Raw genomic sequence first — 25935 nt, 5'->3', positions numbered from 1 at the left:
GGCTTGGAAGCAAGATCAGTGGTATTAGTTGTTGTAGGCTTATGGGCCTCTCAGTAGCAGTTGGTATGCATCTGGTATTAGTGAGGGTGAGGAAAAAGGACCCCTTCACCACAATGATTTCTTCATTCAATGATGGCTACAGGACTCAGAGGGGAAATAGTACCAATGGTCATGATGCCATCATTAGTCCCAAGACTCTTAGTTTCTGAATCCTGGCTTGCTGCTTTAGCTGGCAGTTGGTGGTAATGGCTGGCCCCTTCTCCACAGGTGTTGTTTCCTTGGATGATGTCTCTGGGGCCTCAACTGGAAGCAGAACTGACATAGGTGGTGAAGGGGCACTTCTATTCCTTAATCTCTGGGGTTCAGGGTCCTGAGGGTCAATTCAGGTCTCAATGGAGGTGGTGGTGATGGTTTGACTCACGTAGCAGAAGCTGCCTCACATCTTTCCTTTAGGGGTCTTTGCTGCTCTACTTGTATCTTCAATAGAATATCCTCAATAGAATAGTCTCCATGAAGGCAGGGGCTACTTTATTTTTGTTTTTGTATTTCCTGTACCTTGAACATGGTAGTTCCTTAATATATGTTTATTGAACTAATGATGTACATAGAGAGAAATCTCCTATGCTTCTTTTCACCTGGGTTTGTTTGGGTGATTATGAAACTTTAAGTTTCAAAGTTTGACCTTAATACAAGACTCATTTCATTTATTACCTTAAAAATGTTTCCAACCTGTCACTAACATACATTAAATTTAAAGTACCACCGAATAGGTTGCACTAATAGATTTTGTTTCCTATCCTTGGAATAGTTATTAAACAACAAACAACACTGGTAGCTTTATTTAAATAATTAGATTCCATAGTTTGTATTCACATTCCATGAAAGCTTTTGTACAGAAGTTCAAAACTATCAATAAGTAAACAGTAACCACCCCCATTTTTCTTTTAAATTGAGGGCATCATTTTAAGAAAGGTCAGCATGCAATCTCTTTAATATGACTCCTCTAGATTTTGTGTTTCTGTGATTTCTCATTCTAAATCCAGCTAGGAGATACAAATCTATAATAAATGCCAATTGTTCTGTATATCCCTGTCAGCTCACTTCAAAGAAATCATTTGACAGCTGTGTTGGGCACTTATTTGGTTAGCAACCTTAGGATTTCTTTCTCTATATACAATACATAGTAGTGCTCTCATAGGTTCTATGTTTTAAATTCTCCACCAGAACTTGGACATATACTTCAAAAAGACAGCATTTCAAGGCCATTATGCTGTGGTTCTCACAAGACACAGCAGGGCTATAAAAGTGTGCTGTAGTGAATTCAGACACTAACATTTTACAGCTAAATGTTTTATTTCTAAAATGCTGAGTTCAAATCTATTGAACATCACAGATGGGATGAATCTGTGCCTCTCAAGGTGGTGTTCAGGGAGTGACTGTTGTTATAAAGAATCTCTTGCAAGACCCAAGACAACCAGTGATTATTTGGGAGAAGCTTGCTAGCAGGAAGACAAAAGTGTAGACAACTTCAGTAGGGAACTGGCATATTTTCTTGAATTTGTATTACTATTTATTTAGAAATGTGTTGGGGGGGTGGGATCCTGGCACTGACTGTATGCTTTTAAAATTATACTTTAATCCCTTTCAATACCAAGGTAAATCAAGTGAGGGCTCATTCCTGTCCATTTCTGTGCCTCTTAGGATTCTCATTTCTCTTATAAGAGGGAGCATTTTTGTATTGCTTTAAGGCATGCAAAATGCTTTGCAAATAATATTATAATATTTCATTTTACTTGTTATCTTCTTATTTTTCTCTTTAAGGTTCCTCATATATTTAACCTGATTTCATATATGTATGTATGTATGTATATATATATATATGTATATGTATACACACACACACACATACACACACACATATATATATGACCTTGGAAAGTGATAACAGCACAGACTGAGATTTGGCCCCAGAGAACAGAACTTTTAGAGTGATGGGTGGAAGTAATAAAGCAGATTTAGACTTTGCGTAAGGAAAAAAAAAACACCTTCCTAACAATTAGAGCTGCCCCTGAGTGAAATGTACAAGGCACCTACCAGACCAGCTGAACCTTTCCAGACACACTAATCATAAAATCTTGGGTTTGGAAGGAACTTCAGAAGTCATTTAGCTAAACCTGTTCAAGAATTAGAATATCCATTACAACCCATTCTATGAGTGACTGCCCAGCCTTTGCCTGGAGTTCTTCATGAGGGAAAGGCAGCTCATTCTGCTCTTAGATCCTTTAGGGAAGCCTTGTCTTTTTGTATTTACTATTTGTACATTGCTTTTTATTGCTGGTTAAATTACTATGGATATGGGGGCAGCTAGATGGCGCAGTAGATAGAGCACCGGCCCTGGATTCAGGAGTACCTGAGTTCAAATCCGGCCTCAGACACTTAACTAGCTGTGTGACCCTGGGCAAGTTACTTAACCCGAATTGCCTTACTAAAAACTAAAAAACAAAAAAAAATTACTATGGATATGTATCATCTCTATGACAATAGCAACACCATAGGAAAAAAAATTAAGTACCTACCTCCTGTGTACAGAGCTAAGGATCCTGGGAGATGCAGGGGTTATCTGTCACAGTTCTTTTGTGATTTCTACATAACTACAATATCATGTATACTATAGCCATTCAGTATATACTAATTTATTGATGAAGGAATAGTAAGGGGACTTTGCTGAGAGGTAGGTTATAGCATCATTGATTTTGAACTATATATGTGGAAGGCAGGCAGCTAGGTGGTGCAGTGGATAGAGAGCACTGGCCATGGAGTCAGGAAAATCTGAGTTCAAATCTGGTCTCTAGTTATGTAACCCTCGGCAAGTCATTTAACCCCAATTGCCTCCAAAACCACCCCAAACAAAGAGAAGCCAAAATAAACTAGATAGAGGACGTTAAGTCATCCTGTCAAGGGATCAAAGACTTAAAGCTGGAAAGCCCCTCAGAGGGTCATCTAGTCCACATCCTGATTTTGTAATTGAGAAAACTGAGGTCCAGAGAGGTTGTGATTCATCATAGATCACACAGTGACCCTAGAAAAGTCAGGATATGAACCAAGATTAGCTATCTGATTCTAAATCTGTCACCCCATTATACATATTTTTTCCCTCAGGCTCAATAAAAGGAGACATTTCCTAACAGAGCTATCCAAAATTAAAATGGGCTCCATTGGGAAGTCTTTAAGCAGTAGATGACCATTTTGAATGATGTTTTAAGGAAATTCTTACTCAGATAGTGTTGGAGGTCTCTAACAACCATGAATATCTATGATTCTAGGTAGATGGGAATGATATACCCTATGAAATTAAAATGCTTACTCAGTTGGACTAGCTAGGTAGTACTTGGAAATTCTCAATGCTTGAATAAACACAAAACAACATGTATTCAATTAGTCAATAGAAAAAAAAACCTTCCTCCTCTCTTCTCCCCATACTCCCCTCCCCTCAACAATTACAATTCAGAGACTACTCTGAAGTAAGAGTATCTACTCCCATTATTTAAGCAGGAACCCTGAATAAGAGGGGGAGAATGGTTGATACAATTTTTAGCAGCAGGTAAATGAGCTGCTATTGAAGTAAATTCAGTAGTGGTTTGGCTCTTGTAATGTCTGCAGTTTCAAGTGCTTTAGAGCATGGCATGTGCATCCCTTTAGAATGTTTTTAAGCTCTTGCCTTCATGAAAGCTGTCATGTTGGCGTATAGATACAAAATATGCTTTAGTCAGAAACCAAAAGGATAGTAAAGCAGAATGTTTTAGTTCCTATAGCACAGGGGAATACTTTAAAAACAGCCATGTCTGAAAGATAGAGCATTGTTGTTGTTCTAAATAGCAGAGGGAAATTGAAATACAGTGATTTAATGCAGTTTCAAATGGGTGCTTCCAAAAAACCAATTTTTCTTGACTTTGTTGAACATTCAACAAGGGAGTGATTGCCACCCCCCCTTCCTTTTGTTTCATCTTCCCAGATGCATTCTTGTTAAATGTATAGGTCATAAATTTTCAAGTTTAGACTGCTCTTTACTATCTTTCCTACATTAGTGCCAAATTTGGAGACCTATTTTTGTCAACAGCAATTTTAGATCTTGAGTTTGGTAATTAGGTATGCAATTTGTCTAGTGCCCTTTTTGGCAAAGACTTGTACCTTGAAAATTTACCAGGGATATAGACATTTATTTTTCTAGTAGAGACTAATAATATCCCAATAACTTTAGAAAAATAGGATATGATCATCCCAACTTTCTTCATAACTGCTAGTTGTCTTCACACTTTTGATAAAGAAATATTCTTATCTCATCCCAGATAAAGATATGGTCAATCCTATAATATAAATCAACACTTGGATAGAAGGCAATGTTAGCACACAATCCCAAATTTTCTATCCCCTTGAAAGGTTTGTTCTGAACTTCCTCTTGTGCTATATACTTTTTTTATAGGAAAAGATAAGTTCATAAGTTTCAAGGGGCTTAAAGAAATCTGGTCCTTTTCTTGACTTCTTATAGAACTATATATGAACTATTTTGATGGAATGATCATCTCAAAATTGTTCCTGTTAAAAAAGATTCCAATATGTCTCCCAGTAACCTGTTTCCATATTTAATAATTACAATTTGTGTCAGTATCAAACAAATTATTGAAATAACTATCCTCTACAACAGGAAATGTAGGAATCATCTAAAATCTAAAATCACCTAAAAATAAATCATTTAAATGGCCATGAACTTTTCTGGAAGTGGACAATGTGAGATTTCTGAGTTTTAATTTTCTGATCTAGTGTTAGTGCAACTATATATTCTTTACCAACAGAATGGTATAAGTTGCAGGATCTACTGAATTGATAGGTATACGTGCTTGAATTTTAGGGGGTGAAAGTTATTCTTTAACTTTCAAATATTCACTTATTGAAAATGACAGTATAATGTAGGCAGGGTAGACAAGAGGTAAATACTATGTTACTTTAATGTTCATTTTAGGACCACTGTCTGGTTCATGTGCTCTCTGGGAGATCCTTTTCCATCTAATATGATAATTTTAAAGACCTGAAAGATATGTTAGTAACACAAATTCATGTATTTAGTATTTTGAGCACTTCTGGATAAAATGGAGCAAAAATTCAAGATGCAGGGTTTTTTGTTTTTTTTTAAATCTCTGTATGCCTATAATTATGCATGGGATGCTTTAGGAAATCGAGTTCCTAGGTGGTTTGCTATTTTACCTAAATTCAATGATATAATTTGGAAAAAGCAAATACAATTGTTCTGTCCTTATTTTTTAAATTTTATTCAGCAATAAGACCAATATTTTTCATATTTAAGGGCGTATGAAAAATTTGTCGAGTTTTAAAAGCTGAATACATGTAGCGTTGGATCAAGGCACATACAAGACTGGCCAAAGGGCGTACAATGCACTTTGGTTTTTAGTTGAAAATCAAAAACAAAAACAAAAAAATAACAATCATGGCAACAAAAGGGTGGCTTGGTTTTTAAACAAGAAATAGCTCACAATTCAGAAGGAAGCTAGAAAGAAATGTTACATTACAGGTTTATCATGTAATTTCTGGAAAACTGTGATAGTAATGGGCAGTATTCTTGGTAATAGTGAAAACAAATTGAGCATATTTATGTACAGTGTGAAAATATTTCAGATACCAGAACTAAATTTGAGACCTAATATTCATTTTAAAAATTCACACTTAGTTAAGTACTACTCACTCTGCATTGTCATGGGAAAATGTTTATTATAACTACCTCTTATTGTTTATTAGGCTAGGATATCAGCATTGGTGTCCGTTTCAGAATAAAAGCTTATAGAGAATTATAAATTATTTATTTAGAATTCACTTTTGCAAAAACAGAATGGTAGTGTATATAAAACCAAACTGTAGTTCTGGTATTAGTGATTATTCTGTGCAAGATAGGTCTTCTGAATTTCCTACATATATTTTCTTATACTTGGAAGCCCAGTTGCATTTTTGGTTATGTGGTGTTATTATTGAAGCCTTCTTAAGTATTGCATTTAGTTAATAGGCCTCAAATTCTTGCTTTCATGCAATCAATTTCATTCATGTACAGAAGGAATACTTTTTTTCTTTTTTTAAAAAGTGATTTCTAATTTGCTTAGAGATAAAATGGTGATATTCATAAAGTTGATATTGCCCATTACTTCACAAACTTTTGTTTATTGAGTTTCATTGGGGTGTACATATTTGATAGCCTGCACATTGTTTTGTGGATTTTTGCAATTATATTTTTTCTCAATCAGCCAGTTTTTACATTTTATTAATACCAAAGTGGAAAATGGCCTGTGCTTATACTACAAGAATCTCAAGTGAATGCAAAGTCCTGATTGTTCAACACAGCAAGAAAATTCACTTTCACAGTCAACAAGTCATCTTACTCAGTAGAACACAAAAGTAAATGGTTTGTAACTTCAATATTTGCAAGGAAAATACAGTACAAATTACTAAAAAATACTAAAATATAGAATTGTGGTCAGGTATCTCCACTACATTAATCGTAGCAGTAACCTGAAATTTGAAACTTTTAATAAAAAGTTCTTAAATATAAATTATATGGCAAATGTACAGTACATTGCTTTTTTCAGTCTTTAATCCAGTGTTTTGCAGTAGAACAGGTACCCACAGTCACCTCCCTTGGGTTTAAAAAAACCCAAAATAAAGTCTGTTGAGTGTCTTAGTATCATGAATGGGAATGATCAGAATCTGGAATACCACTGTCTCTGTAGCTTCTGTTACTACTGCTTTCACTGTGGTTACTTTTATACAGATTTATTCCATTAGGTGGAAATATGGTGTGTATTACAAACTCCTCCTTAGATATTGGTTCATTGTTTATTGGTAACATCTGAAAAGAAGTCTCCCTGATTTCCAGGATGGAGTTGTCCTTCTTAGTTCCAGCTTCAGCATAGTCATCTTTTCTCCTCCTCCCTTTGCTATAAGCACAGTTCCTTGAAAACAGAGATCCATTTCTATGAACATACCAGCACACTAAAGCCAGCAGCGCAATGGCCACTAGTGCCACAGCACCCCCAATGATGGCAGCCAAAGGTAGATTGGGATTTTTGTAAGGTTCTTTCTCTTGTTCTCGGTTGAGGGTTGTTGTGGGATTGTACATTTTTAGGGGTGCAGTTTCAGTTTCTATACAAACTGGGGTTTCATCAGAGAGATAGAGATTACTGGTTTCCATGGGAACCATGCATACTCGATATGGTGAATCTGGCTCGAGGGCTGTGACTAAGTATTCATTTCTATCTCCTGTGACTATTGTTTCAGTTATAGATCCGAATGCAGGACTGTGACCCAGTTTGAGCCAACTGAGTCTTAAAGCTGTCATGGGTAGTGCAAGTTTCCAAGAAATACGGATGGTCTCGGTGCTGACAGATTTCACAGTAATTGTAATAATTTTCCTCACGGGACTTACTGTGGTGCGGTAGTCCTTACTGAGTTTGGGATTCTTTACATCAGGTTGTTTGGTCACTGAAACTGGCCTCTGTCCTTGGGCAGGATATAGTGTGTTGGGTATTGCAGTAGTTATCTGAATGGTGCTTACAATCCCACTGTCTTTACAATCAAATAGTTCTGTGTTGAGGTCCTTGATAGCCATTCCACGAACTTTTTCTGGGGCTTGGCACATAAGACCACGGACATTAACTTTCACAGGTAATGACTGTAACCAGTCCCGTACCCATTTCATTTTGCAACCACAGTACCATGGGTTGTTGCGAAGAAACAACTGAGTTATGTTATCCAGATCGTCAAAGATGCCCTGAGGTAAGTTACTTAGGTTATTATTGGACATATCTAATCGGTACAATTGCCTTAGATAAGAAAAAGCATTTGGGGGCACCCGGTTGATGTGGTTTTCTTGAAGATAAAGTTTTCTCAGGTTTGTTCCTGGCAAATTTACTGGCGCAGCAGTAAGGGAATTTCGAACCAATGACAATTCTGTTAAATTGACGAGATTCATGAAGACTTTGTCTCCTAATCCATGGTTATTTAAGAGGTTTCCATCTAAAACCAGACGTTTTAAGCTAGTAAGATCTTGAAGAGATGGTGATGAAATTGTAGATATCCGATTATCATCCAAGCGTAGTTCTTCTATAGTCCTAGGTAAGCCCCAGGGAATGGTACTAAGGTGATTCCGGGATAGAAAAAGCAGTCTGAGATAGTTGTTATCCCGGAATGCTCCATCTTCGATGCTAACAGCTGAAACAGAGTTATCATCCAAATGTAGTTCTTCTAGATAAGGAATTTTTGACAGTGAATCATAAGTAATGGTCCTTATATTGTTTTCCTGTAAATGTAATTCTTTAACATACTTTGGGAGGTTAGTTGGAAACTCATCCAAACTGTTGTGGTATAAGTATATTCTTTCTACTTTTAGCAAGTTTTTTAGCTCTGAAGGAATCCCTGCATTATTTATTTGATTGTTCTGAAGGTAGAGGGTTGTAGCATCCTCTGGGATTCCTGTAGGAATGGATGTCAGCTCACGATCATTACAATAAATGAATCCTGCATCACAACGACACACAGAAGGACAGGATTTGGCCATGACTGATTGGGGTGCCATCTTAAGAAATAGCCCTATTTTAGTCCAAATTAGGAAGATGCTCCAGGTTGGATTGATCATGGTCAGCAGTGTTAAGGTCTTCAGAGAAATTTTTTCCTCTTGATTTCAATGCCCTATAAAAATGGAAAAAAAGAATAGTAATTAAATCAGAATTAAAAATCATAATGATAATATTAAAAACAAGTATGGGAAGAAAAACTTGGGCTTTTCATTCTTTATTAAACATAGATTATTTAATACTTGTTATTTAGTATCATCTTTACTTTTTAATAATTTATACTATATGTTCAATGAATACAGTTATAAGATGCTACCTTAGGTAAATGCTTTTGGTACATAAGCTAACTATTGCTAATGATTAAATTCCTTTTTATGTCAAAATAATGATAACATTAATGTATTGATAAATTGTCCAAGTACTTTTTTATTATTGATTTGATTCATTTAGGGTCCTCAGTCAAGGGTACAACAATGTCTGAATTTCTTTCTTTCGAGTCTGAGACTTATTACTTAAAATGGCACAACTTTTTGTTCTTGAATAAGTTACTTTACTTATTCTCAATGACTGATTTGAGAAGGTTAATCACTCTTCAGTAATTAAAGTTGATCAAAATATAAGCAGAAATATAGTAAATTTCCATCCTAACAAAAATAATTCTTAAATAAAATTATCTTTTGGGGTAGACTGGAACCTATTAAGGATAATCACCTATTTCTCTTGTTGTCATTGTTAAGATGACTTTTTAAAGACAATTTTTAGAGAAAAACATAAACATCACATATCATTTGGGAAAGGTTTATGTTGCTAGTACTTTTCCAGATAACTGGATACAAAATTCCATTTCAGGAGCATCAACATGGTGAAAATAACAACAACAGCAAAATATTGGCCTAGGTTTAGAAGACCTGTGTTCAGATCCTGGCTCTATCCTTTATTATGTATGAGACCTTGGGCAAGCCAATTTCCTTCTATGGGTGTCAAAATTGTAAAATGACAGGTTGGGTAAGATCATCTCTAAGGTCCCTTCCAACTCTAAGTTCTATGAATAATTTCATTTTCAAACTTCTTTCTCCCTTAGTCATACCCTTGTTTTTGAGTGGAGCATGTTCTATGAGCCACATTTTAAAAAGGTTTATTAAAAATATACTCAGGTTTGTCCTCCTGCTGGAATTGTCAAAACCGAATTGGTATTTTGGTACTATGGCTATTGGCATTAAGGATCTCTGTTACACAACAAAAACATTTTAAATCCCCAAACATTATTTAACTTCCAATGTGGTTAGAGAATAGATATTTGTAGTGGTATCTGTGGACCATAATTTCACATGCAAGGTGGGTGTAAGTAAGAATTTCTCTTTATCCTTTCATGAATGACAATAAAACACATTAACATCTATCTTACCTTATTTAGAGATGTAAGTAGAATCTTTGCTGACAGGAATCCAGTAGGCATAAATTGCTTTCTTGGAGAGGGCCTGTGAGTCTTCAGCTCTTGTTCAGTCCATGAAGTTGCTACTCGACTGTTTTTTTCAAGGGTCCTCTGCAGCATATACCTCCTGACAAGGCTCACTGTTCTCAGTGAACATTCCAGCAGTGGTTCATCATGGTAGACAAGTGCATTAGATTGTAGGATGGAAACAATTCAGCTTCCTGTTACTATGTGTAACACATGGCTTCCTATATGTTTTTTTCCCCTCAAATAGAGTCTCTGTGTCAAGAGTTTCTTTTGTGCAGTTTAATGCCCTTAATGGAAGTTGGCCTCTTTGAAATTCTTATATCCTCTTCTGTGTAGCGTCAGAGATAGTAACTTCAGATCCACATGAAGAAAACCATTCATGATGTTAAGGCCTATATAATAATAGATTTTTCAGGCAGTTGCCCCCCAAACTCTCTTCCTGTATAAAATTATCCAAGTATAAACTTTGTCGAGTAGCTATATCCTGAGGTATGCATACCTGCAGTGAAATAGCTATTTCCAGTTTTTGCTTCTTTGTACTTTTTCAGAATTTCTAATGGAGTATTTCTTCTTGTTATACAAGAATAGGTGTTTGGTTTTTTGTTTGTTTGTTTTTGAAATGTGAAAGAAAATAGAATTCAGAGGTTCTTCTGGAGAAATAAAAAAATGGAGCAGGCTATATTTCCTCCAAATATCTCTTCTAAAAATGCGGGGTCAGTTAATTAACCTGTGAAAATAAACAAGGCTTAGTGAACCACATCGATAACATTGTGCACTGACATAATGAAAGAAATTTTTAGGGGTTAAGATACTTCTGTTATTTATGTAACTAACAGATCTCTTGAATTAATTAATCTGGTAGAAAACATCTGAAATAAAGAGATTTGTCATTTTCTTCTTTTTATGTTACTCTTCTACTTCTCTAAAATAATAGTAACTGAAGTTATGTTCAATCAATATTCTATAAGTAAATTTTATTTTGGTAAACATGAACCACTCTTTCTTTACTATTCAAGCACAGCCTCACCTCATATTTAGCCTGCCACTATCATAACTTTAAAAGTAGATATTGAATAAACAACCAAATGTATAATGGAAAAATAGAAACTAAATACCATAACTAAATTCTTAGGTGTTTTGTAAACCATTCATATTTTCCATCATAATTTAACTACAACATATATAGTTGGAAAGTGTTTCCTTTAGAATTCTTCTCCTGATTTGCTCAGAGGTAAATCTAATATTGTCTTTTTGCTTTAATTTCCCCACCTACATAATGTGAATTCCAAGTCCCTACCTCATTAGAGGTGTTTGTGAGGCTTAATTGGCAGTCTGGAAACTCTAGGTAGGTCTTGGCCAAAAGGAAATATGGAAGTCAAGGACTTAATTATTGTCTCAGATGAATATTTCAATGATTTGTCAGTAGACTTCCAGTAGTTTTAAAAATTTCTTTTTGGGGCTAAAAGTTCTTTTATTAAATCTAACACACTGTAATGATAGATAACAGATTTCATTAAAACATGATGGTGCATTTTCCCATTTTAAAAAATCTATTCATTAAAATAAATGACCTTTTTTAGTTTCCAAAGAAAAGGATTAAAGTCTGACTGATGAGACTAATAATTTTAGTGCTGGCATTATTTGGACCACATGCTAATAAGACAAGTTATTCTTTTGTTTGCTGTCTCTTATGAAATGCCACTCATTTAGGTGTGTTCTGTCCAAGGAAGAGCATCTCTATGAAACAGAGATGCTTGACCCTAAAATTAAGGGGCTGGAGTAGCAGTAATTTACTTTTCCCTGTAGTCATTACATGGCATCCAACAAGGAGAGCATCTGTTCCAGAATTCAAACCTTATAGAGAAGCAATATGTTAAATAGAGCTAAGTTTAAGTTTATGGTTCTAAGCAAAAAAAAAAAAGTTTCTTCTTAAATGCCACTGAATTTAATTTTATAACAAACTTAAGTTGATTGCATTAATAGAATTAAAGATTTTCTTTTTTTTAATCACAGGTATACTTAATTTATGACTTGTGCAGCTTGAACTGAGAATAGCAGTTTATAGTAGATGTACAAAGCAGTCTCTAATGAATATTGCAAAGTGCCCACAAAGGAAACTTTAAATGATTCATTTCTTAATGTGAGGTTTGAATGCAGTCCCTTTCAAACTTCCCTAGGAATTTTTGAATTATAGTACTACATTTTCTTGAAGATATATGCCTCTTATTCAGTTGGGAATCCAACCTAGTGAGATCATAATTACAAAGCTACTTTTAGAAATATTTTCTGTAAACATTTCATAAGTATGAAACTACTATGAATATGTTTAAGGGTAATAAGATAATTAAGTAATTTATGCTTCTTAGAAAATAATTATTTTTCTATTAAATATTATTAAAAACTGATTAAAAACAATCAGGAAAACAGCAAATGAGAACCTGCCAAATTAGTCAAGTCAAACATTTCTTATTTTCCAGAGTAATCTAAACAGAACTGTGAAACTGAGATGATGAAATCAGATTGGTCTGAAAAAAATGTTGATGCCCCCCCCCCTTCCCATTTCTGCTCCCCAAGCAGGCTTATCCAGAATATGCATCAGGATGTTGCCAATATCAATAACCTAAAATAAAAAAGAGCATCTTTAATTATTTGCCTAACTAGGAATAGAGTTGAGTTGGAATCAAGCTCAGTCTGTGTATTGGCTGGAACACTTTCAGCACTGAGAAAGAAAACCAGTAACTCTTTAGTGGGGAAAAGAAAAAGACCAATGTATTTACTTTGCCTTTTCACTTTTAAAACTGCTTCCTCTGGGCCCCATTTGATATGCAAACCTACATTTGCCACTAATACAATACTGGTAATAATTTGGGATTAAATTGAGAGCACTAAAGCTCATTAAATTCTTAGAAACTGTCTTTCCCTTCTCCCTAAATTGCATCAAAACAAAGAGAGAGAAAAAAAGATCTCTTTAGAGAAGAATGACACAGTTTCAAATATGTGGATTAAGTTTATAACTTCCCTCTCATTCCTACCCTCTTACTTAAACTGAACACAGTTCAATTCAGTATTTGATTGTGTTTGATATCTCGAACTTCCCTTTTATATTTGAAACTATAGCTCAAAACAATACCTTTTGCATATCAAAGGCTATAGTGATCTATCCACATAGATTCTGGATATCCTGCTGCCAAGCTCAGACTTCCCTCTTCTTGAGCTCTCTCTACATAGTCACTGACATAGAGTCATTATGGTTGAGTCTCCATGATGAAAAGAAAAATGACCCCTGCTGGTATTGACACTGTGGGCAGGTTTTCACAACATCAAATTCAGAGCCTTTTATGGATTCATGGTTTTGAAAGAGCCTATTAAATTTCAACAAAAAGGGATCAATCTTTTTTTTTAAGTTATTAAAGGAGTAACTTAGGGAAAAATAACTGGAACTATTGTAAAAGGAATGTTTTATCTTTTTTTTTTTTTAATGGTTTTGTCATCCAAACTTTATTGTAATATTGAAATTATAACAAGGACAAAAAGTCAATCATTATATTGTCATGCATGTATCTCTGTAGTGTCTTTGGAACAAAACTTTCCCTGTTCAATTATTTTTAATAAAATTCAGTGATCCTTTTGGATATAGGAAACAAATCAGTGTGTGTGTGTGTGTGTGTGTGTGTGTGTGTGTGTGTGTGTGTGGCTTCAAATGCATTTCAGAAAAAAATATGAAGGATGAATCTATAATGTGAGATATTTGAGAAAAACTAATGTAATTTAAGAAATTGTACTTAAAATAGCTAACTAATATTTGTAAATTAATCAGTAACTGAAGAAATCTCTATATTTATTGGACTGTTTTCTATATTTGTGTTTGGGGAGAGGAGGGTTATTATTTTGAAACATTGGCATTTTTGTTGAAATGAGGTCATAGCCTACATGAAGTTAGTGCTAACTTCCTATTTCCATTATTTACTATTTTTTATTTTAAATGTTCTGGTTTATTCTTCACTGGTTTTGATTACTTAAAATGTTATTTATTCCTATTTTCCTTTCAAATTCCACATATAATATAAAGAATATGGGACTTTTTAATGGTTTCTTCTTAATTATCTTTGGAAAATATTGTCTTAAGATGGTGAACTATGATTTTTTTTCCAAATTAAAGCCAAGAAGAAATTTACTCATTGAGCTTCTAATCCAAATTACTTGCATTATTGCTGTGAGAGCAGTCCAAGGTAAAAGAAAACAGGCTTGCAATAATTCACTTTGTTTTGGTAAATGCTCTTAGGTAACCTGGCACATATGCAGAGGATTAGAAAAGTAATTTGTTTATTAAGGCTTCAATTGCAACTAGAAAGCTTAACAAAATGATAAAAAAAAAACATGTATCCTAAGTTATTGCAGCACCAAATAGTATTTAAAACCAAATAGATACATGTTTAACCTTAAAAGTGGAGAACATAAGGCTAGTTGATGGTGACAGCAAAATGCTTTCTAAGCACCTTGTCTAGTAGTTAAATTTTCCACGATCATCAGATTTCAGGAAAGTTCCCATTCTTTTGTTTAATGCTAGGCAAGCAGAAGGACCTCTAACTCTTCTCCTGAGAGTCATGAAGTCTAAAGGGTTTGCTGAGATGCAAAGAAGCAAATGTGCCTTTTAAAACTGGTTTCTAGACTATTTTATACACAAAGAAGGTCTTTTCCTTTGTTTTATGTAAAATTGAATATAACAATTAAAAAATATTGCAATTTTCTCTTTTTACATCACTGATTCTTTTCCCCATTAAATTTGTGATGGATGAACCTGATCTTGCTTCATTTACTTTGGCTTGTAAAGTTAAATGGAGCATCCTTAAAACAAAACAAAACCAAAAAAAAAAAAAAGGAAAGTGGGATATTATTTCCATCACAGCGTATTAGATTTAACCAGAAAGAAAAGCTATCACAGCAAAAGTGGGGCTGCTATTTCCTTTGGAGAAAGTCAAACTGAATAAGTTTGAGAGTTTTTTTAGTGACATATCTATATATTTTTTTCTTAACAGTTTTTGAGGAGTGCTTACTTCCATTAGTGTAATGCTAATTCCATCTACATTTTATATTAAGCTACAAATATGCTGTTAGAATAAATTATACAGTCTGTTTTATTGGACAAATCAAATTTGATATCTTTTTAGTTTCTAACATTTATTTTCACTTAAGAGTTTCAAAATTAAATAATGTACACCTTGGTTTCCTTGTGTCACCATGGTATTGATTTTAAATAGAACAATAAAACTATACCAACTAATAATTTCATAAAAGAGTGGCACACTTTTAAAATTGTGTTTAACTAAAAGTGGACTCAGCTTTTTTTCTCCAAGTTGCCAAGGTAACTTGCCCACATCTAAAGTAAAAAGAATAAAGAACAAAAGCTATCATTGTCTTATCAAGTGAGAGCAATTTCTCCCTGCCTCCAATTTCAGTGGAGCAATACCTGGAAAGGGCTTTCATAAATTCCTGACACTTGTTTTGAGGTAGAGAAAAGAGATTTATGCATATGCAAAACAACTGAGACTCTAGCTATGTTGCTTAAATGTTTCATTCCTTTAAAAAAGAGCTTTGTAATTTCTTATCTGTACAAAATAACTTAACAGTGGCCACATTGAAAAAATAATGTTTTATCCACATTCTAGAAAATGGCTTAATCCTATTAACTTAATTGATATATCCAAATGTGCTTTAAATTACCATATATATATATATATATATATATATTCTGATATTGTAAACTATATCCTGAAATATAAACTCCTTTGATTATTAAAAGGTTGAATTTTTCATTCAATCACCTCTTTTGGGTGGTGGGGGTGGAATGGGTTAAATTTGTTGACTTCTAGAAATTTCCTGAAATGATGGTATAAGTACCTAGAAGATATTTTTGTTTGTTCTCTGTAAAGAAAAATGCATTTTTCAGGATTAATATTGCTGTGAGTTTACTGTAGAATTTTTGCCCACTGGGGGGTGGTACACTCTACAAGAAGCCTGCTTTTAGGAGCCACAAGTCAGATGTTTGCTGCTGCTGTCCAGTTTTTCTCTGCTTTAATTACAACAAAGCCTCCTGTTGAGAAGAACAGTGAAGGCCTCAGGGGGCAAGAATGAGGGGGGGGGGAATGGGGAAGAAATTTCAGCCTTATAAGATTTACTGAATCTTACTTTCCACATTGAGTTCATTTAGCATGGTTTTCTAAAAATAACTGACAGTTCATTCTAAATTAACTGGTTTGAATTTCAGAAAATTTAAAAGATTTATTCAGAATGATCAATTAGCTCCAGCTCTATGATTGATCACATCCTTTGTTTTGTAGGCCACCCACCTTTTTCTTTTTTAAGGGAGACTTCCCTAAATATTGACTTTAAGCAGAATTAAAGGCATTTTCCAGAATTAGTATAAAGGTATAGAGTTTATTATGCTGAGTAATATCTATTTGAAAGAAAAAAGTTTTAGAGACATTTGACATGTCACAAAGTAAAAACTAAATTTAAAGCAAGTTCTCTGATAATCATGTTTCTAGGCTTTGAAATTGTTAAACATACTCTAATAAGGTAGGCTAAGGTATAGCCTAGGAAAGTACAAAGAATTTCTCTAAGGTGGACTTAAAAATTTGAACACTAGTAATTGTAATTTTCATCTTGAGGGACTAAAGTGTGCCTCCATTAGAGTTCTGTGTCCTAAGGCAGGAGGAGATGCTGAGCATAATTGGAGTTTCTGTTTGATTGGGTGATACAGTCTAGAGAAGAAACTGGGATAAAGATAATTAATAGCCTGCTAACAAAGTCTGACAGGCACAAGATTTCAACCAAATTTATTTCACACTGCTTCATTTAGCTCTAGAAAAGTTTTGATAGAATTTGAGGATCATTAATTAGCACTTGAAAAAGAAATACCTAGTGTTTTGTTGTCACTCTCAGTTATGACAGGACTTTTCATTATTTCACTTATCCTAATAAATGTGACTTTATATGCTGACCAATTATATATTTGACTAATATTAATGGATAGGAAGTCTTTAACAGTGCATTTTGAATTGGCTATAATTGATTTTTTAAAAAGGGTCAGCCTAGAAGTGACTTGTTCAACCAAATTAGTAACCAATAGATAACAATACCTGACACAACAATAATGAGTTCATTATTTTCATTCCTTCACTCATTTTAATCCATTTGCTGCTGCTTAAAATAAGTTGGACTTGATGTGCTTAATCAATGCTATTTCAAAAGAAAATAATTTATATTTGATTCATTAAAACGTGCAATCACAGTTGGGTAAATCTATTCCTTCTTTTTTATATGTTATTATCTCATATATCCAAAGGCTTATAGTACGGTAAATTATGATTTTATGTATATTAAGCTATCTCTGATTTAGCATTCTTTGCATGACAAAAATGGAATAACATTTTATGCATGGTGCTTTTAATAGGGAATATATTTTAAAAGATATACTAACAGACATATGTCTACCACTTTGGGACAAGTACAAAATATATTGCCCCACATCAGGAATATTCATTTTTCATACACAGGCTGAACTGGGTTTTCTTAAGCAGATTGCCAAATGAAGGCTTCTTCTAAGGATGAGTCAGTTTTCTTGTGGGAGCTATTATTTTGTTTCTGCTATTTGAATTTTTACATATGCAGATATATGGTCTTAAATTTCACATATATACACATATGGTGGCTCCTAAACAAAAGAGTAGTTAAATTTATTTTAAAGCCTCAAAAATATAGCTGCCTTTTTTAATTACAAAAAAAATTTCTTCAGACTCTAGATTTTTTCTTTCCTTTAAACATAAGGAAAAAAGATTTCCCCCCTGCATTTAAAAAAAAGACCTAAAAGATGTGTAGAAATTTGGGCCCTGTTGCACTGTTTGCCTCAGTGCAACATTTTGTTCCAGACCTAATGTACAAGATGATTATGATTGATTATGATTATTATTTATACACCTCCTAGTACTTTTTTGATTTTTTAAATATAATATTTTCAGAGTCTAATTGTTAGGTGAATGATTGCTATTTAGAAATTGAATGAAGGATTTTAGGTTTAAGGTCCCCCCCTTTCACGGGGTGGGGGTAGATTTGTTAATCTGGTCCTATTGCATGCATGATGCATAGCCCTAAAGCTTAGCTTTGTTAGTTTCTCTGAGTGGACTTTGTATGAATTATCATGCTAGTCACATACTACATTTGTCCAAGCAATGAATTTTGGCATTATAGTAGAGAAGGAATATGGTTTGGAAGTCTCACTCTCCTCTGGGTTGAATTAAATAGTTGTGATCCACAAGTCTGAAATCTTCAAAGCAGAAATGTAGGCTAGCAATGCAAGCTTTAAAATCTAGGTGTAGCTGTTAATCCTTTACAAAAGCATATAAGTCTACAGAAGTAGCTGTGAGCAAGACGTATGCTTTTCATGTCCTGCCTGCTTATGTGCTGAAGGCTTATTGATTTCCTTTCACAGTTGTAAAAACGACAATTGGCCATCATACCACACATGCAGCAGAGTCCAAGTTTGTCAAACATTTTGTTTCACTAGCACAGTGAAAAACCTGAATTTAATTTTTTAGTGTCGAGGGTAAGCAAAACATTCAAGTTTTTAACTTGCCATTTTCCAAAGTGGTCTTTTCAAAGGATAGATGTGTAAAGATAAAATTAATCCATTTGCAAATAAATATAGGTAAGGCTTTTAAGAAACTTCCCATGTATGGGTTATACGGCAAAATCCATTTTTATTTGTTGGTTTACAACCCTATCGTTCATCCGTATAGCTGAGGGCTTAGATTCGGATTTCATGGTGGGGAAGTAAAAGATCAAACTTTCCGGGAGAAATAAAAAAGAGAAATAAGGAACACACTTACCAGAACCTGAAGGAAAAAAAGGAGATCCTATTTACAATGCCCAGTTCCAACTGTAATTCCACTGATTGTTAACTGGAAAATCAACCCCCTTCCTCAGCAGGTCCAGAACGCACAAAGCAAACAGCAGCTGCAGTATCCAGCGAGCTTGTCCTGTTTCAGATCACTCTTAGACCGAGCAGGAGTGAGAGAGGGAAAGCATTCCAGTTTCGTGCACACACAGCCCACCTCCAAGTCTGAAGTTAAAGCTTCACCTCGCAGTGGTTGAAGAAGGGGGTGATGTCATAGATGGGCAGGACTTAGCCCAGCTCTTGTTCAGTGAGGTAACTGGCTAAGCAGACATATATGATTTGCCAACACTAGAGGGGGTAAGAGAAGTCTAAATAAGTCAGAGTCTGCCAAAATTGTGCTCATGAGCTGGGCTGCTTGGGTTGGGAGCAAACCTTTGAAATCTAAGCATTTTAAAAGTTTACTAGAGTAAGGGAGTAGTATCACAGATGTCCACTATTCTAGATGGCCAGCATTTTAGGACTTAATTCACGAGGTTGCAATTCCCTTTCTTTTTGTTCACGAAGGGGCAGAAGTGAAAATGAAGTTGATCATAATTTGATTAATTTCATTATTGACTAATGACAAGAAGAGTAATAGTTTTATTACAATTATGTACAATAAAGACAAGCAATCCCAACTATATCTATATGTTTAATAGACCAAGAAAAGAGAGTTTTGTGTGTATGCAAATTCTTTTTTATAATCTTGGTTAAAATACTGATTATTCATTTTGGAGGAGGGGAAAATGACAAAGACCAAAAGTTAAGTTAAGCATTTCCCCTTCCTTGAGACATTTGCTATATTCTTACTTATCTCTAATTTGACAAATAAAAGCAAGTTTCCTGGATATTCTTTCCCCCAACAATTTGGGCATGCTTATATCCTTATTCTAGATTGAATCACCATTATTTGAAGTTTTAGACTAGAAAGACGAATAGTTTTGTCTTCTTTACATCATGGTGGTGATGAACATGCCTTAAAATGCCCTAAAAGTGATGAAAACTGCCACTGAAATTACTATGTCAAAATAACATTTAAAAAAATGCCTATGAAGAAAGCATGATGGTTGTGTAGACTTGGAAAAGATGATTAATTTCTGCTCATATACTTTTGAAGAGTTTGTGTTTATTATTTTCACATACTATTGTTCCTATAACTTCCAAAATAGTTTTCACAGAGGTCTTTAAATCTATCATTAAATAAGAGCAAGACTGAAGAACATTTTGCCTTTTAAGCTTCTTCTAAGGATCAAAGATGTTTTGACTTTTATTTTACCTGGAAAATAATATTATTTAACTAGTATCTTAATTTGTTTTGCCCTAGGAAATGGAAGACTTTCCTCATTGTCTGTTTTTTTCTTAGGCTCCTCAAAATGTTTGCTTCTGTAAGAGGCCAGCTAATTGCTTTTCCTAAGAGTATTTGATTAAGGTCTCTTCATTAGCTTCATTTAGTTTATCTATTTATATGCTTGTTTGATAGCAGTTTGACCTTTTGCATTCCCTGCTAAGACTGGGTGATATCAAAGTAGAAAGTAAACCTATGATAAGAGGTGTATTGACCTCAATTGTTCCATGACTACACTTTTACTGGTATCAGAGGGAAAAGCCCCATTAGGTTTAGGGTGGATGAATTTTTTGAATTCTAAAGTCTATTAAAACACTAAGCAATTATTGTCTTTGTTTGACTTAAGTTAACCAGTGACACAGATGTTGCATTTTAAGGAAATGAAAGGGAAAAAGAAAAAGGCCACAGTAGAGCTCCCAGAAATCGAGCAAATTCTTTTTCTATATGCTTTCAATTCCAGTCCTATTTTGGGTTATTTTATAAAATCATACTTAATCATAGAAACTTTTAGTCCAGAAATAGTTACAGTAAAACAGAATTCCTGCTTTGTCCAGTTTCCAAGAGTACGTTTCCATATATGTCTGTTTTAATAGTATAGCTACTCAGAAAAGCCTCTACACAAATTTTAGAAACACAATAAACATGAGTCATTTCATTTATTAGAAAGAGTAGAGGATCAGGTGAAGTTACATAGGGGTACAGTTATTCTATGAATGCCATTAACCAAGCAACTTTTACTTGATTAATCTATTTGTACCTCAATTTCTCCATCTGTTAAGTAAACATTTATTGAATGCCTACTGTGTGCCTTTCATCATATTAAAGGTTATTGGAGATACAAGGAAAAACAGAGGATGTCCTAACTATAGTCTAAAATGGGAATATTGATATAAACAATCTCTAATTTACAAATGAATACTACTAATAAAATTAAATCATAATTTATAATATTTACATAGCTAGTGCTTTATAGTTTTAAAAGTTTTATGTTTACATACATTATCCACTACTTTTCACATAGCATTTGCTTATTATCTCTTTGTTGAATTGAATTGAATTGAATCTCCCCATAACCTCAGAACCACCCTGTGAAATAGGTAGTGCAAGTATTTTTACCTTCATTTTGGACATGGTAAAACTGAGGCCTAAGGAGATTTACTCAAAGTCCCATACCTAGTAAATAAATGACAGTGCTCAGGCTGTACCAGTATCAAGAAGGAAAATAATTTAGAAAATTAATTAACTTTTTATGAGCTTTTTTTTCCTCACAATTTTATACTTAATTTTATATTCCATCTGGATGGCCAGGGAAAGTAGGATTTATAAAGCTTGCCTCTTTCTAAGAATTAAAAGCACTTCTGTTTGTATCAAAGGCAGCCATGGTTTAGTAGATGAGTGGCCTTGAAATTAGGAAGAACTAGAGTCAAGACCTTTGTCATGTATTGGCTGACTGAACCTGGGTAAATAACTAAACTTCTCAGTGCTCTAGGCTACTCTCTAAGACTTTTAGTTGCAGAGAAAGTGATGGCATGCTTTACTGGAGAGTTTCCTCACCTGGGAGTTCCCTATATCAATGAAATCGCAGACCCAGTCCCTATTGCTATTCACTTTACATGTGTTCTGCAACAGAAGTCATTTGATATAGGAAAAGCAAATGTAGACAGTTCTCAAATTACATACAAGTTATAGTCCAAAAAGTATGAAGTTAAGTTGGTTGCTTGAAACTCAGACTGTATTCTCCAAAGATACAATATCTAAGTGGTTGTTTGATTTTCAAATTATATAATACAAGTCTATTTAAGCCATAAAGCAAATAAATTATAGTACTCATTATTTTTTCTGATTTTTTTGGGGGGTCCAAGAAACAAGAAGCTAAATAGTGCAAGAAAGAAGTGTTGAAAAAGGGAGAAGTATGTTGTTGTTTTTTTCTACCTTTCTTACACATGCCAATTTCAATACTCCATGACATCAACATTCCTAACTTCTGATCCTACAGTGTACCTCACACCTTTCTGCCTGTTCTAAGACCATGCTACTACTGCCTTAGGAGCCACTGAGAAAAACTCGAGATTTCAGAAATTTTTTTCACAAATACTTTCCCATTGCCATTTTCAATTTTCCCCTACAGTACCTGAAGTCTTTGACTTAATGTCTATTTTTTTTAACAGAAGGCATTTATAGACTAGAGAACTTTCAGAAAAAGGTTGAACAGGGTGGAGAAAGGCCTCATGATATTTGAGGGTTGGATTGGATAAGAGAAGACTTAGAGAAGCAACATGAAAGATATCTGCAATAATTTTTTTAGGCAATGGGGGTTAAGTGACTTGCCCACGGTCACAAAGCTAGTAAGTGTCAAGTGTCTGAGGCCGGATTTGAACTCAGGTACTCCTGAATCCAGGGCTGGTGCTTTAACCACTGCGCCATCTAGCTGCCCCCATCTGCAATAATTTAAAAAATCTTCAGGTGAATGAGGGATTAGATTTAGTGTTTTGCCCCAGAAGGCAGAATTGGGAGCACTGAGAAGTTGCAGAGAGGGAAATTTAAGTTTGAGATAAGGGAAAATTATCAAACAATTAGAACTATAGAAAAGTAGAGATGGATTACTCTGTATGTTCCCTCTCAATGAATGTCTATAAGTAAAGACTAGATTACTGAGTGGAATTTTTATTCAGCTATGGGTTGAAATAGATGAACTAGGGTTCTAGACTAAGAGTATTTTATTTTAGGATTATAATCTCCCAAATTCTACTAATGAGAGTATTTGAGTCAATGAAAATATTCCTTTAAAAATGAGAATTCCATTGGGGGGTTATCAGTAGCATACTCATTTGAATTTGGTTATATCTTAATATCACACTGAAGTAAGATACACTAAAAATGGAATGGGCAAGCAGTTTGGGGATAAGTAGCACTTTGGGGGATAGGGAGGGTATGATGCACTGGTACTTGAGTGAAGGGACATTAGTATATGGGAAAAGTCAAAGTTAGGGTTGAACTAAAGTCCTTCATAAACTGACCCCTTCCTACTTTTCTAGTCTTCTTATACCTTATTCCTTTCCCTTTACTCTGAGATCCAGTGACATTGGCCTCTTTGCTATTCCTTTACTTCTGGATATTATTATTGGCTATCCCCATGTCTGGAACTCTTTCCCTCATCATCTCTGTCTCTTTGGCCTCCTTCAAATCTCAGCTAAAATCTCATCTTCTATCATAATCCTTTCCTAGCATTGCTTAATCTTATTGATCTGCTTCTGAGATTATCCCCATTTTATCCGTATATATTTCCTTTGTTCCTAGTTGTATGCATATTGTCTCTCTAATTGGATTGTAAACTCCTTAAGAACAGAGACTGTTGATTTTCTTGTAGCCCTAGTCCTTTGTACAGTGCCTGGCATATTTTGTTGTTGTTTAGTTTCTTTCAGTTGTATCCAACTTTTTGTGACCCCATTTGTTTTGTTTTGTTTGTTTGTTTTGTTTTGTTTTTTGCCAAAGATACTGGAGTGCTTTGCCATTTCCTTCTCTAGCTCATTTTATAGATGAGTAACTGAAGCAAACAGCATTAAGTGACTTGCTTAGGGTCTCATAGCTAGTGTCTGAGGTCAGATTTGAATTCAGGAAGATGTCTTCCTAATCACAGTCCCAATACTCTATCCACTCTTCCACCTAGTTGTCCTTCCTGGGAGGAGCTTAATAAATACTTTTTGGTTTGATTTCAACTAATTCATAATTTTCCCCCCTCTGTGATTTGATTTATACTCAAGAAAGATCCAATAACATCTTTTAGATGATACATGGGAAACTACTTTTAATTCTTTGAAAGAAGCATGTTACATAAATCTGCCTTCCCCTCACCGTTTGTTATGACTACACATTTTACTTTAAAGGTGTGAAAAAAATGTTCTCATGCTAATTAATGTGTTAAATTATTTGGGCTTGGGCATCTGTAAAGCCCTCCTCACTTTTTTATTCTTCAAACTGTTTTTTCCTGTAGGTTGGTTAGGAGGCAGTTGTCCTACAGAAAGTGTTGTTTAAATGTGGATATTCAAAATGATGATCTGAGTTCTTCCAATAGATAGGGTTACATCATTTCTTATTCCCAAATGTGTATTGACCCCATCTTGTACCAAATGAGATGTGTATGCAGTACAGAAATCAGTACAGCCTCTAAAAGTACCTACCTTATTCCTGTGAAATAGTTTACCTTAGAAAAATCTCATCTTCTTAAAAATGTCTCCTTTACTCTGTTCCTCCTGCATATTGACTGCTTTCTCTGTATATGCATTTGCTTATCTAGGTCTAAGTAGAAATAACCTACTTTTAAATAGATTTTTAAAAAATCATTCAATCATCAGTTGTGCTAACTGTAGTTCCATATATGACTTTCAGAGTAGAGAAAACTTCCAGAAAATTTTTCTTCTTTTCTTTTTTGGTAAGAGTATATTGCTATTGCTACCCATGTCTTTCAGTTTATCAGTTCTTAGGAGTGTGAATTTACTGGAAATGTGATTATTTCTTAGCTAACTAAAAGTAACACTTTAAAGTTAGTTTAACTAGAGTCTCTGGGGGATTATTCCTTCTTATAAGTGACTATGGAAACTGATTCTCATCCCCAGTGTTCCAGAGAAAACTGAATTACCACAACTGGTATTTTATTTCCTTTGGGAATTTGTATGAATTAGGTATTTGTGAGGGCTTTCAAATGATATACTATATGAATTGATTAGCTTTGAGCTATGTGGGTGGTTTGCAATATATTCTACCTCAAATAAATATACCAATTAATTTGTATAATATCCATAATTGGGAAGTTTTCTATGGGATGCAAATCTACCTCAATTTCATGAGCTTGTTTTAATGATGATACTTTATTTGTAGTGTAAATTCATAACTCCTCAAATGAAGCTTAATATCTACAGTGATATATGAAAAATGTAAATACTTTTTCAGATTTCTGTAATGGGTCATTATTATTTTTCTTTGACATGTTAAATAAATAGCTTTACATATATCCACAAGTCCTATTCTAGGTTATATAGATTAATTTTGAAAATAATATGTAGGTGTGGCTATCATTATTTAAACTGTGTAAATAATTCCAAAGTTAATTTCTAATTTTAAGAAGTATTGTCCCTATTTTAAAAGAAAACAACAGAATAAATTTGAAAATAGGTTAAGATAAGTAAAATTGATCATTTTCCTGAGGGAAAAAGTTTAGGAACTTTTTAGATATTTAGGTCTCATGTTTAAATAGAATTTAACAATACAACTGCTATCTGAACTGTTCCCCCTGCTGCTAGCCCCTTTTTGTTTTCCATGGTGACTGAGGGGGAAGGGCTTGTCACTCAGAAGTGTAGCTGATAGAAATGCATTGTTCTCTTTCTTCTTTAAGGCAAATCAGAATTAAGCTCTACCACACTATCTTATTGACAAACAGGGAAACTTGTTGGCTGATTAAAGAAAAGGTTAGACCCCACAAGTAAGATATAAATAGACATTGCTTTTATACTCCAAATCTTTGGAATATCAGTCTTTAAGTGTTTGGACTTTTTTCTTCCTATTTTAAGTATGA

General features: G+C 34.2%; 2 protein-coding genes across 4 annotated transcripts in view; one reads left to right on the top strand and one right to left on the bottom strand.

Annotated features, from left to right (window-relative positions):
* MACROD2 (mono-ADP ribosylhydrolase 2) overlaps nucleotides 1-25935 on the top strand; it is a 2303223-nt gene that overhangs the window by 276685 nt on the left and 2000603 nt on the right. The gene's annotated exons all lie outside the window — the stretch shown is intronic.
* On the bottom strand, nucleotides 6709-19210 carry FLRT3 (fibronectin leucine rich transmembrane protein 3). The gene is made up of 3 exons (XM_043982730.1): nucleotides 18975-19210; nucleotides 10036-10816; nucleotides 6709-8745 (listed from the first exon to the last, which is right to left on the bottom strand). The coding sequence occupies exon 3, from the start codon at nucleotides 8690-8692 to the stop codon at nucleotides 6743-6745; it is 1950 nt and encodes a 649-aa protein (XP_043838665.1). The 5' UTR covers nucleotides 8693-8745; nucleotides 10036-10816; nucleotides 18975-19210; the 3' UTR covers nucleotides 6709-6742.

Source organism: Dromiciops gliroides, chromosome 2, assembly GCF_019393635.1.
Source record: "Dromiciops gliroides isolate mDroGli1 chromosome 2, mDroGli1.pri, whole genome shotgun sequence".
In the NCBI taxonomy this organism is placed as follows: Eukaryota; Metazoa; Chordata; class Mammalia; order Microbiotheria; family Microbiotheriidae; genus Dromiciops; species Dromiciops gliroides.
The sequence above is the reverse complement of the archived record's forward strand: the minus strand, read 5'-3'. Positions and strand labels throughout refer to the sequence as shown.